Source organism: Osmerus mordax, chromosome 7 (genome assembly GCF_038355195.1).
Source record: "Osmerus mordax isolate fOsmMor3 chromosome 7, fOsmMor3.pri, whole genome shotgun sequence".
NCBI classification, from domain to species: Eukaryota; Metazoa; Chordata; class Actinopteri; order Osmeriformes; family Osmeridae; genus Osmerus; species Osmerus mordax.
The window spans coordinates 15,970,027-15,987,332 of record NC_090056.1 but is presented as its reverse complement, the minus strand read 5'-3'; the positions used below and the strand labels follow the sequence as shown (position 1 = coordinate 15,987,332).

At 45.2% G+C, this 17,306-nt stretch overlaps 3 protein-coding genes across 3 annotated transcripts in view; 1 reads left to right on the top strand and 2 right to left on the bottom strand.

Annotated features, from left to right (window-relative positions):
* Positions 1-481: 481 nt before the first annotated feature.
* tsr2 (TSR2 ribosome maturation factor) lies at positions 482-2,708 on the top strand. The gene is made up of 5 exons (XM_067239396.1): positions 482-559; positions 767-857; positions 971-1,062; positions 1,613-1,780; positions 1,929-2,708. Exons 1-5 carry the CDS (start codon positions 482-484, stop codon positions 2,052-2,054), a joined length of 555 nt encoding a protein of 184 aa, XP_067095497.1. The 3' UTR covers positions 2,055-2,708.
* On the bottom strand, positions 2,696-14,219 carry srpk3 (SRSF protein kinase 3). The gene is made up of 18 exons (XM_067239095.1): positions 14,196-14,219; positions 13,395-13,437; positions 12,815-12,929; positions 11,876-11,994; positions 11,234-11,506; positions 11,033-11,141; positions 10,738-10,825; positions 10,365-10,452; positions 10,068-10,174; positions 9,503-9,668; positions 8,932-8,957; positions 7,477-7,684; positions 6,846-7,097; positions 6,654-6,751; positions 6,399-6,506; positions 6,061-6,130; positions 5,735-5,827; positions 2,696-3,656 (listed from the first exon to the last, which is right to left on the bottom strand). Exons 1-18 carry the CDS (start codon positions 14,217-14,219, stop codon positions 3,472-3,474), a joined length of 2,172 nt encoding a protein of 723 aa, XP_067095196.1. The 3' UTR covers positions 2,696-3,471.
* The window catches only part of plxnb3 (plexin B3), a 44,010-nt gene continuing 40,490 nt past the window's right edge, over positions 13,787-17,306 (bottom strand). Inside the window, 1 exon segment of the mRNA XM_067239274.1 lies at positions 13,787-17,204. Coding sequence (XP_067095375.1) covers positions 17,100-17,204 — 105 coding nt within the window. The 3' untranslated portion in view covers positions 13,787-17,099.

Sequence of the window (17,306 nt, the reverse complement as noted above, 5' to 3'; positions counted from 1 at the left end):
ACTGCACACGAAGGCAGATGTCTTTCGGGAAGCAGTGGAAGCTCAAATGGCTGTTATAACGACCTGAAGCCGAGCAAAGTGGCACACAACAATGCTCCTTAGAGCCAACCACAGTACATTGAAACTTAAATGAGTCACGTACATTATATTTATTTTTCCGTACAACAGCACCACTCATCTTGTTGTTTGTTTACCAATGCGGATGAGGACAGGAAGTAAATCGGAGAAATGCCGACTTCTAGACAAAAGCAGAAGTTTCTTAAGTTTTCTTAACAATTTTAAAGAGGTGAATTCAAAATAAACGAATTCGGTGGTGTTTGAATTTCAATAAAATTCAAAACATTATGTTGCTGATTTGCTTCCTTAATCCTAAATCACATATGATTTGAGGCGTTAGAGAAAAAAAATCGATTCCATCTACGATCCACTCCTTTTCGCTAAACTATGCAACTTCGACTGATAATGCCTGGCTGTTTCCAAAATGGAAGCGCACAGGTCTACACGTGAAGTGTTCACTGAGGCAGTACGAGCTGTATTAGAAACATGGCCTGTTTTACAGGTACTGTAATTTTACTAACAAATACGTAATCAATTTTAAACAGTAGCTACTTCTCATACTGTCGAAAGCTAGCTAGCTAATACAATTGGTAGCTTGTTTTTTTATGTAATTGTCTATTGTGGATGCCCCCAAGCAGGCTACTGCATAGTAATGAGCGTCACGAACAGTAGGACTTGGGTACCTGCATATTTTTTTGTGTGTTTGCAGATAGCCGTAGACAACGGTTTTGGAGGTGTGTACGGCCAAGATAAGGCAGACTGGATGGTGGATGTGGTTCAACAATATTTCCATGACAACGGTAAAGCTAATACAGATCTTATCCTCTTACTTCATATTTTGCTAAATTATAAACTTCTACCTAATTTGCAATAATGCTACGATGAAAATATCTAGCTGTATGTGCGTTCGCAGCTAATCTTCAGCAGTATGAGGTGGAGGACTTTATTGCTGACCTGATGAACAACGAGTTTGACACAGTGGTCGATGATGGCAGTTTACCACAGGTGCGGTACAGTACTGTAGATGTATAGTACAGTAATTCAGAGATCGCAGAAGTACACGTCTTTCACTCAAGTAAAAGTACAGATACCCATGTTTAAAAAGACTGGTAAAAGTTTAAATACTTACTACACTTTTTCACTCAAGTTCAAGTAAAGAAGTATGGGCTCTGACATAGTAGCTTACATTTGTTGTGCGTGGTAGCTAGCTAGATAAAAAGGTGCGCAATGTCAATAATTAATATTGATCATTCCGCTGTCACCAAATACAGATTAAATCTAAAGTAATAAACCCGTTTAAAAAATGTAACACGTAGAAAGTACAGATATTTGTGTAAAAATGTAAGGAGTGAAAGTAAAAAGTTGATCGAAAAATACATAGTGAAGGAAAGTACAGATACCAGAAAATCTACTGAAGTACAGTAACAAGTATTTGTAGTACTTCATTACCTCCCATCTCTGATGTTATTTGACTTGTGGCCCATCTTGAATGCCTTTATTTACCTAATGTTGAAGGAATGCTGGTAGCCTGATGGTCTACTTCTTGATTATCCAGATAGCTGAGCGTATCTCCGAGCAGTTCCTGCGGTGTCAGCAGGGGAAGCTGGCAGAGGTCAGGGAGCAGACAGCCAAGTTAGTGGAGAGGAAGGTTATCAAGAGGGCTACGGTCACGGCTGCTCCTTCGCCGGGTGAGGAGGAAGGCAGTGATGAAGATGAGACAGAGGTGGGTTTTCCTCGCATTAGAACATTAGCTACAGGATTAGATGAGCAAAATGATGTTTCAACAAGTGAATTATTTCAGGAAATAAACTCCAACTATTTAGATGAGTCACAATATTCCTCAATAACTAAATGTCGTGACTGTTTGACAGGCAATGGAGTGCGAGGGAGCGTCGTCAAGTTCGGTCACCCTAGCAACAGCCCCTGCCAGGAAGCCAGATCCCCCTGCCCCAGAGGAAGAGGATGATGGATGGACGGTGGTACGCAAGAAGAAGTGAGGGAGGAGAACTGAGAAGGAATGGTAGCAGCAAGGAAGAGAGCTGTAGATGGGAAATGGATATTGAAGACTCAAAGACTTTTATCAGAGCTGACTGCAACCATAAGTGGACATTCTATTTATATCAATGGTTTCCACAACCAGTTGTTGCCATCACAGTGTCTATTGATCCCCATGTTGGGAGTCTAAGGGAGTGGATGCTGTGGATTTTTGCTGTTTTCTACAGAATATATGATATATGTATTACTGGACCTCCTGAAGGGCAGATGCTGTGAGAAGGACTTGCTCTTAGGATCTGAGGGATAAGAGTTTTAATCTGTGCTGGTCAAGTGTCAGACCCAGGTGCCAGACTGCATCTGCAATAGAAACTGTCCCTATGGTCACGTGTGGGATATTGTGTTTGCCTATGTTGTTTTTAAAGGGTGAACCAATTTTTCCTATTAGGAAAATTACATAACTTTGAGCAAATATCCTCATTTTCTTATTTTGGCACATTTTGTAACTTACCAACTTACATAATTTACTGATGGATGGAGAAGTTCCATTTACTGGACTACTTTCTAAACCATGACAAAGTAGCAGCAGCAGAAAAATCTAATTTAAAAGCCATTTTCTATGTATGGCAATAAACACTTGTGCATCCAGTTTTCAAAAAGGATTTATTTATTTCAGAAGAACACAGGTTGTAAGATCTCTGGGTTCAGTTCTTTCATTCATATTCGCATATACTTTTTATGTTCACAAAATATGCATTCCACACAGTTTGGCGACATGTATAAAAAAAAGTGAAGGCAATTATATTTTTTTGTATTTTTTCTTTTTCCATTTCACATCTGGCATATCAAGGCACTATTTTAACATATATGTGACTGGGGGACAAGGTCGTACACTTAAACTACATATACAGTATCATATAATACCTCATTCTTTATCTTTCCATTTACACAGTTGTAAAGCTTCTTCAATAAATTAAATATTGGTAGACATTAGCTTACTGCTACTTATGTGCTCAATAAGAGTATGGATACGATACTTCCATTTATATTAGCTACAGTAGTTAAATTATACTTTTACATTTCATGTTTGAAGAGTCCTTGAAGTATCCACAGACTGATCTAACTGTACAGACAGTTTCGTAGACAAACAGTAAAGACATGGTAGGCCTAGTGTGTTTGTGTATATTATTAAGTTCAGTTATAGTCAAAAAAATAGATGCTCATCTCAGCTGGGGGGGTTGTGGTGTCCAGAAGTGGTCTTAACACACTTATCAGTGCTGAGAAGGAGGTACTGCAAACAGTGGTAGTTGTAGTTATTGTGTTTAGCCAGGTATGCTTGTTTCGAGCAAGGAGTAGTTCTTCCAAGAGGTACGTGGTAGCCTGGTAGCTGTAGTTTGAGATGTGAGTGGTAGTTGTAGTCCTTTAGGAGTTGAGCCAAGGGTGTTGCATACACTGTGCAGCGGTAGCCCTCTTCTCAGGGACAAGCTCCAGCATGGTCATCAGGAAGTCGCTGAACTGGGCTGTCTGCTCCAGGGGCCATTCATACTTCTCCAAAAGTACTTCAAACAGACCCCAGGGCTTCAAGTTGGCAATGTGGCGCAGTTCACCTGGAGCAGACACAGACAGATACATAACTGTCAATGGTATATCATTAGTATACTGTACCTGGCCCGACTCCAGAGAGCAGCGCAGCCTAATCCCAACCAAACGAAATCATTGCAAGACAAACAGCAGACAGACAAATCTTTATTTAAGCACCAACACATTTGATGAGGCCATTTTGTCACTCACTATAATCATGCTTTTACAACAGGTATGTGACTGAACCAATATTACAATGTTCAATGGCCAAACAGCCATTGCTGGAAATAAGAGTTGTTTAAAAACATGATAGACATCTCATTTTCATACAAGGATGCATTTTCTAAGCATTAATTCTAGGAAGGACCCCAGAATTTCTCTTGTATGGGCATTGCAAGCTAAAAAGGGGGCAACCTAGCATATCATATTCTCCTACAGTAGGTGATCTCACTGAACATCCTTTCCTTCTCTGCCAGCGAGAAACCGATCCTGGAAAGACACGTGAGATGTAGGAAACTATCTAGCTGAATGCACATCTTTCCTGTTGACTCACTAGTGCACAGGGATTCTCAACAACTCACAGGCTTTGAGCTCAGATATGTGTCTGTCAAGCCCACCAGGATGAAAAGCATACCTTCTAACTGTTACTCAGGAGTGTACTGTAATAATCTCAGACAGCTGTAGGTCTAGTGTGCATTGCTTTTAGGATAAATTGTTGACATATGTAAATGTTATACATCTTGTAACACATATTGTAAATGTCTCCTTTCATTGGTGTATTGTCTTAGGTTTAATCTGTGTTGACCATTATCTTCCTCCTTTTCTCTCTTATGTTGGAAATCAATTCCCACTTGCTTTTAGCTCTGTCAGTTTCTAATGTACTGGGTAACTGATGACCCAGCTCCTTAGCTAGTTTTGTCAGCCGTACAGGCATTGTTGAAGCTTGAGTTAGCATGCTATTTTAGAAGTGTTCTCAATGTATCGTAACAACGTATTACAAAATGTAAAAGGCCTAAATAATCAAACTAGCACTACACTGATGTCTGCATGTGACTTAGCAAGTACAGCAAGTGCACATAACACCAAAGTTACTCTTCAATCCTTGTTAACCCTTGTGTTATCTTCGGGTCATTCTGACCCATCAGTCATTGTGACCCACCGTCGTATTGTGACAAATTTACCTCATACAAAAACAAAGTGAAGCATTTTCTTTTAACTGTCGGGCTGTCTGAGACCCCCCACATTGGAATGGTTAAAATAAAAAATAAAATATTTGTTTTTGTATTGGGTAAAATTGGGTAAACACAACGATGGTTCGTTATGAACCTTTGGGTCATGTGACCCGAAGGCAGCACGAGGGTTAACTTCTGGAAATATTTCTGGAGGAAAAAATGAAAATACCTAGCTTAAAAAAACACACTTTTGCCATCTTTGGTTCAGTGGTGTACGATCCCAACATTACAAGCTGTGAAGGGCAAGCCATTTCCCTCTGTACTCTGTTGGGCAGACGCCTCATTTTGCAACAGTGGAAATCAGAATCTGGCCCCCTATTCCAACAGTGGCTTATGGAGTTGGGCAATGTAATGCACATGGAAAGACTCCGCTATACGATCAACAACAAAGTCGGACACTTCCGAAAAACGTGGCAACCTCTGCTGGACAAATGGGCAGCCGCCAGCGAGAAAAAAACAGGCCCAATGAACAACTTCTAGCACTTGAGTCCATGACTTTTCTCTTCTTTTCCTGAACTAGTCTTGTACATAAAAGTTATCTGTCAAGATTCAATTTTCCTCCATGTGCTGGCCTTTAGTTATTTCTTTACTTTGTATTATTTGAATTATTACTACTTTTATTTCAACGGTTGTGTTTTCTTGTAATTGTTTTCTTTTATTTATTTATTTTCCTTTGAGGGTTGTGGGTTAGAGGGGGGCTGATGGGAGGTTGGGGACTGCTGGCTTTTGTCGTTTATGTTGTTGTAAAATCTCAGAAAATGTGAAGTATACTGCTCTAACCTTAATTCTATTCTGTATAATCCCAATGTACCCATCACTCATATTTATTGAGTGATGGGTACATTGGGAAACTCTAGAGAAAGGGCACTGACCTTTACGGTTGAAGTATTCCCGTGAGTACCTCCCAGAGAGGGCGAAGTGTGGGGGTATGGCGCCCAGCAGCTCTATGATGTGGGCTATGTGATCTGACCCAGGAGGACAGAAACGCAGGGTTAGGAACAACAGCACACAACACCAAGGCAGAGTATGAATGCAGTACGACACTGCAGTCAGCACCGTGCACCAACCATCCCACATCGGACTAGCTCTGTATTCATTCATCTCTGAATAACAAAAACAGCACGCGTGAAAGGCAGAGTATGAATAAGGGGTCGTTTGGCTGGTCGATTCAGCCTGCATGTGGAGGGTGATTCTGTACCTTCGTCTCTGGTGTAGTCCTCTCCTGAGTGGGGTTCAAACAGATAGTCTCCTGTGGCCAGCTCAAACGCCTGCAACACAGCATAACTCTAGTCAACCTCGGGGTGATGCATCACCCAGCAGCAGGCATGCAGAGAGCAGGGTGGAGGAAGGGGGTTTGGAGAGGGAATGGTGCATTAACAGAGACAGAGAGAGGGTTAGAAGGGAGGAGGAGACTGAAGGCTGAGTGGTCTAGTCCTGGTCCCCACCATACAGGCTGCGCTGTGTAGAAGGAGAGCGAGTATGTGTGTGTGCGTGCGTGTGTGTGTGGTGGGTTCAAGACGGTAGGATGATCAGTACCATGCAGGCTGTGCTCCAGATGTCAGCAGGCGTCCCGTACTCTGCTCCTATCAGAACCTCCAGGGCTCGGTACTGACGCGTCTGGATGTCCTCTGTAAAGTGCTTGTGCTGGAGGGATGAGGAGGAGAGAGAGAGAGTGAGAGCGGAGGGGAGGATGAAGAAGGAGGGCAAGACACGTGAATTTAAGTGATGGACTGGCAACTGCCCCTAAACTTAACAGCTCGGTCCAGACAGAGGGTGTCCATGCCTACGTACCACCCAGCAGGCATTTCCCAGGTCGGCTATCTTGATGCGGAGTTTGTCTGCGTTCCCAGGCTCCAGTGGACTAACCAGGAAGTCTGCTGCACTGAACGCTAAAACCACACAAGCCAGACAAACTTAAGATCACAAGTGAAGCTTGACGTGTGAGAGAGTGGCTCAATGTGTGAGCGTGTGTGTATTACTGACTGCCTGGGGACTGGATGCTGTCTCTGCCAGTGGAGTATCCAGACAGGGTAGAGAGGGCGGAGTCTGAGGTGGCCGACAGGATGGACATCCCTGATAGGCCAGAGCCTGGGCTGGAGAACCGTAGCAGGTCATGACCATTACACCTGTCATCCAACCAGGACGAGGCAGGCTCCGGAATGGCCTTAGTATTGGCTGTGGAAGAGGAGCCTCCACAGGGGTGGCAGGCTCCGTTGCCATTGACAACGGACAGACCTGGGGAGAACAAGGATTGCGTGATCGGTGGTATCCTAACTTGAAAGGACTGTTTAGGACTGTTCCTTGCTCCTCTCCATGAGGTAATTTACATTTACATTTAGTCATTTAGCAGACGCTCTTATCCAGAGCGACTTACAGGAAGTACAGGGACATTCTCCCCGAGGCAAGTAGGGTGAAGTGCCTTGCCCAAGGACACAACATCATTTGGCACGGCCGGCAATCGAACCAACAACCTTCTGATTAATAGCCCGATTCCCTAACCGCTCAGCCATCGGACTTCCACATAATGATTGGAAAGGTGAAATAGGTGACATGAGATTGTCAACACAGCTAACACAAGCCTACATCTGTTCTACGCGAGTTCTTTAACACTCACGGTTGGTCTGTCTGTCCGTGTCGCCCCCGTCCTCCTGCTCTCCGCAGGGCCTGCGTAGGGGGTTGGAGGAGGTGCCGGGCTCAGTAGGAGACAGGCCGTCTTCCTCCTCCAACTTCTGCAGGTCCACAAGTCTCTCCTCTAGGAGGCGCTGTTGCCTCTTGGCCTTCCTCTTCAGCTTTTTCTTCTTGTTCTTAGACAGCCTCCCCGCCTAAACACACCCACCCGCACACACACCCACACCCACACCCACACATAGATGATGGTACAAGAGTCAGGTGTCAAGTATCGCCTACTCTGAACAACTTCGTGTACACACATTTCCACATAAAGCTGTATGCAAGAGGCCATGTTGTGAAAGACAACACATGCTAGAACACAGGCTATTGACACAACAGGCACTGGCTTCAAATAACACCTCAGAAGGAGCGACTGCTTCCATAATCTGATTCATCATTCAACGCTGTCATTCCTCATGGTGGAAAAGCCATCATCACCATCACCAACTGTTGACAGTCTGTATACTTTACCCCTACTAATTCTCCCTTCCTTTGGGAACCCCCTTCCTCCTTCCCAGGACACCCCACCTCCCTCCTCAACAGACTCCTCTTTCCCAGGAGCCGCCCCACCTGTCACCCCACCTCCCTCCTCCATATCCCCTAGACGACCAGCTCCTGCTATTTTAAGCTCCTCTGCCAGTGGCCCAGTTCTCCAGCCTCCTGACATGCCACCTCCCTCCTTCACCAGGGTACTTGGCATCACACACATCTCCATCTCCATGCAAAGGCAGTACTCTTGCAGTACCGATTCGGGGGACCATTTTAAAGAAAGGTTGTGTGGCAGCAGTATGCACCGTCAGAGCACAGTAACCTTCCTCCATATGCCAGAGCTTCTCAGAGCTGACCTCATGACCGTACGACCTCACGCGTCAGCTGGCATGTCGGCTAGCTATGGCCAGACGGCGCTAATGTGCTGAGGCAGCAAACGCGAGTCCCACCCCTCCGAATGCCTGCAAACAGCCAACTGGACCGGCAAACACGCAGATCCTATGGCAGTTCATGCCTCGCTATTAACAGACAGCAGGTTACTATAGCTGTACCACCCCTGTCTGCCAAAGGACATCACATTACACACACACACACACACACACACAGTCAGAAAGTGGTTATGGTAATATGCTCAGGTCAATGTTATGCACCGTGGGTCACCACGGTGAGAGTCCTTAGTCACTGTTCACCACAGTGATACCTGTGTTTCTGCACATAGGTGTGTGTGTGAGGCTGTGCTACAGGGTTATCCCCTATTGTATATCAGGACACCTATGTGTGGGTTTTTACATGAACTGTGTGTGTGTTTCTAAAGTCCAAACATGAATGTGTTTCCAGTGTGCTATGTGAGTCTATTCCCTCTAGAGCAGACAGGCAGGCAGGCAGAGCAACACCCTCTGTCTGGACGTACCTGAGATTCCCTGGGAGCCGTGCTAACTGTCATCAGAACCCACAGGAGGAGGAGATAGAGGGGGGAGGAGGGGATGGAGGGGGGAGGAGGGGATGGAGGGAGGGAGGAGGAGGGAAGAGGGTAGCGGGATGGAGGAGAGAGGAGGGCAGTCCATGAAAGGGAGGGATGAGGAGAGATGTAAGAAACCAGGTCGGGAGAGAGGAGAGTGGGAGGAGGTGGAAAGGGAGGGAGGGAGGATATAGGAGGGAGAGTATGAATGATGGCAGAGAGTGGATGGAGGGATAAAGGGGAGGAGGAAGGGGAGAGTGAAACAGAATGAGCACAGACACACAAGAAAAACAGCACAGAGTTAAAAAACAAGTAGACAGAAGATAGGACGATGACCAGATTTGATAAACAGACAGCAAGCAAGAGACTGAGAGGAGAGATAAAGAAATAAAAGAAAATCTAAACATGCAAGAAAAACACACCATTACGTTAAATCTTCATGATAAATAAAGTAAAATCATAATGATTGCATTAACTGGTAACCTCAATATTTTATCTATCCAATTACAGCGCTCCATCTCACCGGAGGACCCAGAGGGGGGAGGGGCTCCTGACTGTTGCCAGATGGTGGCCTCGGCAGCCAATCGTCTGACATATACCTCGTCAACGTCCAATAGAATGTTCTCGGGCTTGATGTCTGTGTGGATGATCTTACATTTGGTGTGGAGGTAGTCCAGGCCCTGGAGAACCTGGGGAGGGGGAAGAAAGAGGGGTGAGGAGAAGGAGGAAGGACGAGGAGACATAGGGAGGAGGAGGAGTAGGGAGGAGGAGGAGAAGGAGAGGGAGAAGGAGGAGGGGGAAGATGAGGGAAAAGGGAGAGGTACAGTTGTTCAAATCTCAGGGCTCTTTCCTCCACCAACAGAAGATTAACAAGAGGAAAAGCTGGATTTGAGTCGACTTAGTTGATTCTACTCAGCAGCAGGGGTAAATCTCCTGGGCCCTCGGTGGTGGAACATGGTTGAACAATGCTTACCGTCTCACATTATGGGTTTGCTTCATTTAGGTATTTGTAATAGAACACAGTGGAATCCAACTGAGGTGAGGAAGCTGGCCGAGGGCACGGCAGACATAGAGCGCGGGCGACTGACCTGTCTGATAATGCTCTTCACACACACCAGGGGGAGACCCATGTAGTTGGACTTGATGATCCACTTCAGCAGCTGGTGGCCCAGAACCTCCAGAACCATACACACGTCTGACACACATGGGAGGTTAGGGAGAACCACAGCTCAGTTCAGACCCACAGGAGGAGATGGAGAGCGGGAGGCAAAACATACGGAGAGAGAATGTTGTGCGTGAGGGAGAGCAGTGCGGAGAGGAGGGAAAGATGACAGAAGGAGACACAAGGACGTGTTCGAGGAGGAAGAGCGTTTCCAGAAGGATACGAACTCCGTTAATTCCAGAGATTTTGAAGTCGTCTATCAGCTGGACCATGGTCTCTCTGTTGGGGTCGGTGGGGTCACTGTCTCTCACCTGCAGTCAAATACACAGAGATTTACACTTACATTTATCCATCGCTCTTATCCAGAGCGATTTACAGTAAGTACAGGGACATTCTCCCCGAGGCAAGTAGGGTAAAGTGCCTTGCCCAAGGACACAACGTCATTTGGCATGGCCGGGAATCGAACCAACAACCTTCTGATTAATAGCCCGACTCCCTAACCGCTCAGCCATCTGACCCCCAGATTTGTCACCGATGGGGAGTGCCGTTGTGTATGACAAACATGTATGAAGGAAAAGTGGAAAACTGTAACTCACACATTTGAGCAGTTTGATTTCGTCCAGAGCAGTCTCTGTGTAGTGCTGAGCACTCTTCACCACCTTGAGGGCCACAAAACGCTTCCTCCTGTGAAAAGCCATTATCAATGAAACTGTCCTCTCTCACACCCACAGCACCTGGAGTGTGAATCTGGCCTATGAATCATTAGGACACTAAACACTTGGGTTACAAACCCTCGTCACTAGATAAGAAGCTCTTGTTACCAAATGTACAAGCGTATGGGTAATCAGCTGCCCAAGCAGCTGTGTGTGTGTGTGTGTGTGTAATACTTACTGCAGGTCCCAGCAAAGCCATACTGTAGAGAAATGGCCCCAACCCAGCTTTCTCACTACATGGTAGCGGCCATTGAACAGGTCTCCTATCTTAACGGGGTAGTAACCACCTGCAATACACAAACACAGTCTAGCTAGCTCATATCCTGATATAGTGATCTAGTGATGTAAACGAACAGTCATACAGATCCCAGAGATCTACCTTTGCAGTAATCTGTTGGATCCTCTTGCTCCTCATCGTCAGATCCCAGAAGCTCTGGAGGGGGCGGAGTGAAGTCTGGCGGGGGTGGGCTGAGAGCTTGAGGGGGAGTGGTCTGAGAGGCAGGAGCCAATGACGTGGGAGGCGTGGAGGTGAAAATGGGTGGTAACCCCAGTGACGGGGCAATAGATGTGTACAGTGTCTCGGGGGTCTCAGGAGAAGGCAGGATGTCAGAGGAGGAGGTGGGGGGGATAGGGATGGAGCGGGAGACTGGGGTGCAGGGGATCTGGGGGGAGACTGGGGTGCACGGGATCTGGGGGGAGACTGGGGTGCACGGGATCTGGGGGGAGACTGGGGTGCACGGGATCTGGGGGGAGACTGGGGTGCACGGGATCTGGGGGGAGACTGGGGTGCACGGGATCTGGGGGGAGACTGGGGTGCAGGGGATCTGGGGGGAGATTGGGCCACACGGCTGGAGGCTGGGGGGGCTCTGGGAGAAAGTGACAGGAGCCAGGGGATGAGATTTAGGGGGAGTGCAAGAGAAGATCAGATGGCTGGTGGGCTTGGGATCGGGTGGGGTCTGAGAGAAGCTAAATGTGGTGGTAGGCAGAGGCTCAGGAGGGGTTTGGGAGAGGTTCAGGGGGGCAGGGGGTTGAAGGTCAGGGAGGCTCCGGGACAGGTCGAGAGGGGGGGTCTGGGGGGGAGTGGCAGGCCTGTGGAAGTTGAGGATGTTGCAGAGAGCATCTGAGGACGGGATCTGGGACCTGAGGCGCAAAGACAAGATCACAAGCTAATCAGTGACTAACCAAGGAACATTTTCAGAAGGAAAACAAAGTATTGTATATACATCATGTATCATAAATGTACATTCATACTGAAACAACTGCTATGTACACTGTAAGTCGTGTCTGACTATATCTTTCCAATTGTATGTTCCTTATACAGGGAAAATATAGTACATGACTTGAGGGCAATATGAAATCTGTTTTTCCATTTGGCATTCCGAATCCTGTGATTTATTTTGTAACAATGAGGGAGTTTCTTCTGTGATAGCATGTACCAGATCAAATGGAGGTCCTATGCAAATAGAAGCTAAGCCTGTCTCAGGACTAAATCAATCAATGGTGGGTTGTTTAATCAGCAGTGAGACATGTTAGTTCAAGCTGAGCCCACATAGCCTTAATAGCCGTGTGACGTCCTTCTGACATGAGTGAAATGTGCATTGTTGTTCAGGTTCACCAGGGCTATATTAAAACAGGCTGGCAGAGAGAGAGAGAGAGAGAGAGAGAGAGAGAGAGAGAGAGAGAGAGAGAGAGAGAGAGAGAGAGAGAGAGAGAGACAGGGGGAGACAGAGATAGACCGAGAGTGAAAGAGAGAGAGAGTGAGAGAGAATGAGGAGGGGAGGAGGACATGAGTCAATGTGCTTATCTGGAGAGGTGAGCCGGTTGACCGCCTAAGGGTATTTTTAGCACCATACACTCACAGACACCAACCCAGCCGCAGAATCTAGAACACGCTCTGCTAGCTTGCTAATATACACAGCTACACTGGCTAGCATGATGAGTAGTCTGGGCTGAGACTTACCCAGTGTCCAAACTGGTGATGTCCTCGGTGGCCCCTTTTCGGTGTTTCTTCCCTTTTTTCTTGTGTTTCTTGCCGTGGCTGGTGCTGTGCGGACTGTTGTTACCGCTGGTCAATGCTGTCGACCACATAAATATAACATATCAAGCAAGCAGCACGGCATGATAGCGCAGGCAGAAACAGCGGCGCATCTGCAGCCCTTTTACAACCTGCCTAGGCTATCAGCTGGCTAGCAAGCAAAGCTCAACTTCTCAATATAATGAAAGCATTTGATTGACTTACAGTCAAATCTGGCATTAACTAAGATGCACTGTAACGTCATAAAATGTGTTCGTCAAATCGCTACACATAAGCCGCAATGGGCCGCATGATTAACGTGGGCCAGGCAGACTGACAACAGCCTCTCGGCTAGCATGTTAGCCATGGCAGTTAGCTGGTAAACTAGCAGTAGTCTTGTACGATCAATGTTTTAAGAAAGCACATTTTGACAACTCCACGAAGGAGTCAAACATTCGTCATTCAACTATAGTAAACTTGCAACATTTGACAATTCAGACATAATTTTCGCGTGTTTAACTCTCACCGTTCATGGATATCATCAGGACAGCTGTCACCACGCACACTGGCTGTCAGTATTTTGGTTCACGCATGCGCTTTGTGTAATGGTGAGTGCGTGGTTCTGGTTATGGAGCAATGGTCAGTTACTGTAACTGTATCTATCAACCAGTCTGCTATCTACCCCTACATTCTGTTAAAGGACTGCGCATAAACGTTCCTAAAATGGGATTTGATGGATTAGTGTTTTTTTCTCTAGGTTGAGGACAGTATTTTTTGAAACGGGAAAATTGTATTTTATTTGTGAATATGGAAACATCCTATGTGCCATATTCTAATCTGCTTCCATATAAAAAGACCATTAAACGGCTTTGATTAACACTTAATACAATCCACATTAGACACTCTTCAGAGACAAACCAATGTTAAAATTATAACTTTATTTTCCCCATACAAATGTTCATACTGATTAATTGCTCATTTTTGCTCCAAAGTATCTTTAACAATAAAGAACAATTCCATCAAGGTTTAGAGAGTGAAGAAGCAATGACATATTTACAGGCACATATACACATTTGTTAGCAAACTATACACAATACAGATAGAAAAGAGCTTATTTCAAACGTGCGGCTAGCTTCTAGCCCTCTTTAGAACTCCCAAATGTCCATCTTACAAACCACTGTAATGCTCTATCAACTTATTCCCTTGTATAAAAATGTATACATTTGCATTTGAGCATTGTTTACTGTAACTCTGTCTATTGATTTTCTCTTTATCGTTTTTCCGACAGAGATCATCCCATTAGAATATAAGATGTGCTCTGACTTGCCAAAGGCTTGGGGCCAAACGCCATGGTAATGAACACTATTCTTAATCTCCATGGTTGATCACCCAGCCCAGAATAGAAGGATTACAAAACTGTACAAGTGGCATTGCAGGGTCAGACAAGAAACTGACCCGACACAAACAAGGGCTTAGTTTCACTGAACAGCTATCAGTCAATCACACTTTTCAGTCCCAAGTGTTTGTTTTTCCTTGTGTTTGTCTGCAGTTTCAGTTTCATGTGGGTCTCACACACATGCTGCATGAGCTCTTGTGGCCTCCTCTCTCCACATGCATGTGCTCTGATCAAAAAGCGTTCAAAAACAGCCGTTCGTAAACAGGCCTACTGTACAATCAGACAGCAAAATCACACGCATGCAAAACGTACTCTAATAACTACAGGCCAAATACAATCTTAGAAATAGGCTAACAAACAGAAGCTGCATACGTACACACACAGGTAGACAAACATTCATAGCGGTTCAGACTAGCATGGTAGCTCTGGTGAAATATTATTGAACCTGAGGTGTAAAATACTGCCTCAGTAGAATCAGATTAAGAGTCATCAGTTACAAGGATATAAATACATGAATAAATAAATTTGATGACTTATTATCAACACATTGTTGGTGATGATGCATTACTTATGTAATTCAAATAATTCTCTCTCTTCAGTATTTTATAAGGTGACTGGTGGGCTACTTAGAACAGACAAAGTATGTTCACAGGTAGGAGTACAGTAACAACAGGCTTCTCCATTAACCTTGCTCAACAAACACAGTCAGTCAGTCAGTAAGACAACATGGTGTATCACTACTGGACAGTGTCAGGGGGAATCCAGTAGATGTCACCTAAAACAAACGGGGTGATCGAAAACTAAAAGGAAACTCCAGAAAGGAAGACAAAGTGCCAGATATGGGGTAAAAGCAATAGGTTAAGATAATAACGATTCCACAATAACTACTACACAAAACTTTACAACACCGTCCCCTCCCCCCTCATTAATGCTCAAAAGGATCTCTATATACAGGACATGGTTGGCATCTATGAATCTCACGCCTACAGTATGTCACACTGTACAACTCTTAAGACTCAGTAATTGCTGTGTTGTGGGATGTTTATTAACTATAGCAGCACTGAGGCTGCTGGCCAGAAGGGACAGCTACCAAAAAGGGAGGAGATAGTTATTTAAGTTTCAACCCCAGAGCTCTATGCTTCACTATACACTCTGATTCGATTGGACCAGTGGTAACATTATGATGGGGATCCAACCAGCCAATCAGAGGGCTGGTTAAGGACAGAGCCTTTGAGATCAGAGATGACTGGGCCCAACATATGCTACACCTTGTTGAACACCTTCCTGGTCTGTCAACCTGTACAAGGTCAACAGCTGTTGGTCAGAGAAAATACAGTGCTTATGAATAAGTCTGCCAGGGAAGTTTGATTTGGCGACCCACCCAAACATGTCACCTGGTGGTAGTCATTCAGAACAAGTAAGAAGAAGGCACATTGGGTTGGTAGCTGTTAGGTATAAATAACAAGAACTATTTACACTTAATAAGTTAGTTTCTATACAGTCTCTTCCACATCTTGCCTTACCCTCAATCAACACAACTGGATCTCAAATCACCGTTTGTCCTTTTTCAGTTACAAAATCTGTCGAACTCTTCAATTCCCCCTACACACACACACACACACTTCTGACGACACCTGACATTGCCTGTTGGAATTCAGCTCCCACCCCTCCCTGTTTGTTTCAGAATATTATTGCTAAGCAAGCTACCGTTAGAAAACTATTATTTGGCCTAAACACATCAACTGTTAGTTTGGTTTAGTTTGATTATAAATCAAGGAGAAGGAGACTCCCTAAGACCCAGTAAGGTTTTAAAAACTAGCTTTCCAGAATGGTTGAACATTAAAACACCAAAAAATGTGGATAGGTGTTATGCATCATAAGAGTATTTTGTGACAGACAGATTTACACAGTAAACACTTTGGCACTTTAGAGCTATACAAAAATCAAAATATACTATGTGTAATGGACTTTGCAACAGCAAGACATGTTTTTTTGCCATAAAAACACGAGACAAAAGATGGACTCATTATATAAAGAAACATTTCAGCAGTTTTTCCTGATATTTCCACACCTGACCTGTTCTATGCACATTTTCATAGTGCTTGGATGATATAGGTGCTTGTTGATTCAGAAAATCTATAAGACCCCAGGAGGTCTGGGACCTGTAGTCCATGACAGTGTTGCTACTGCTCAACCTGACGAGATTGTCTCCATCATAGACCTACAACTCTTCTTCTATGGTTTCTACCGCAGCATCAGGTTATTGCAGTCAAGCTCACTTCACTCACATCCACTTATTGCCCTGTGAATAAAGAAGACAGCCCAGGCCGAATGATCTAACCTAGATTAATTCACATTTCACATATGGCATCAGAGAAGCATGCATACATACTATAGACATACACACTAACACACACCAAAGTTGCACCCATTCCCAAAATACATACTTTCAAAGGAACATGTTCTCCTGGGTTGTTTTATATTCACAAATCTTACAACTGATCACCGATCACTGATCAACTGACCATCTTAAGCCTTAAGCCAGAGGGGGAATTCCTCTACATACTTCTCCTCCAGCTCCCCTGGATGGTCAGCCAATCACCATTGTCTAGTGCCAAGAGGAAGGGGTTCAGATTGGTAGGCAAAGAGAGAGACAGGATTGGTTGAAGAGGTCTCCAGTGTTTGGTTGTGTGCTTATCCAGTCGGAGATCATGTCGTTCTACAGGCAGAGGTTTGGAGTAGTCAGATGACTAGCACTCTTAGAAGCTGCCCTCCCTCTGTCTGTCAAAGACAGTCCACTGGTTAGGGATCAAAGGTTGGAGGAGAGGGGGGGGGTCACAGGTCTGTGACCTTGTTCTCCACCAGGGCGGCGACCTGCTGCAGACGGTAGGCCAGCTGCATCTTCTGGCCGGCTGCATCCTCCTCCAAAGACATGATGATCTGAGCAAACATCAAAAGTCATGTTTTTCCCCAATTTTTATATCGTATAGTGTTCTCAGACTTTGGGGGGGGGGGGGGGGGGGATTTGTAAATGTGTGTGTG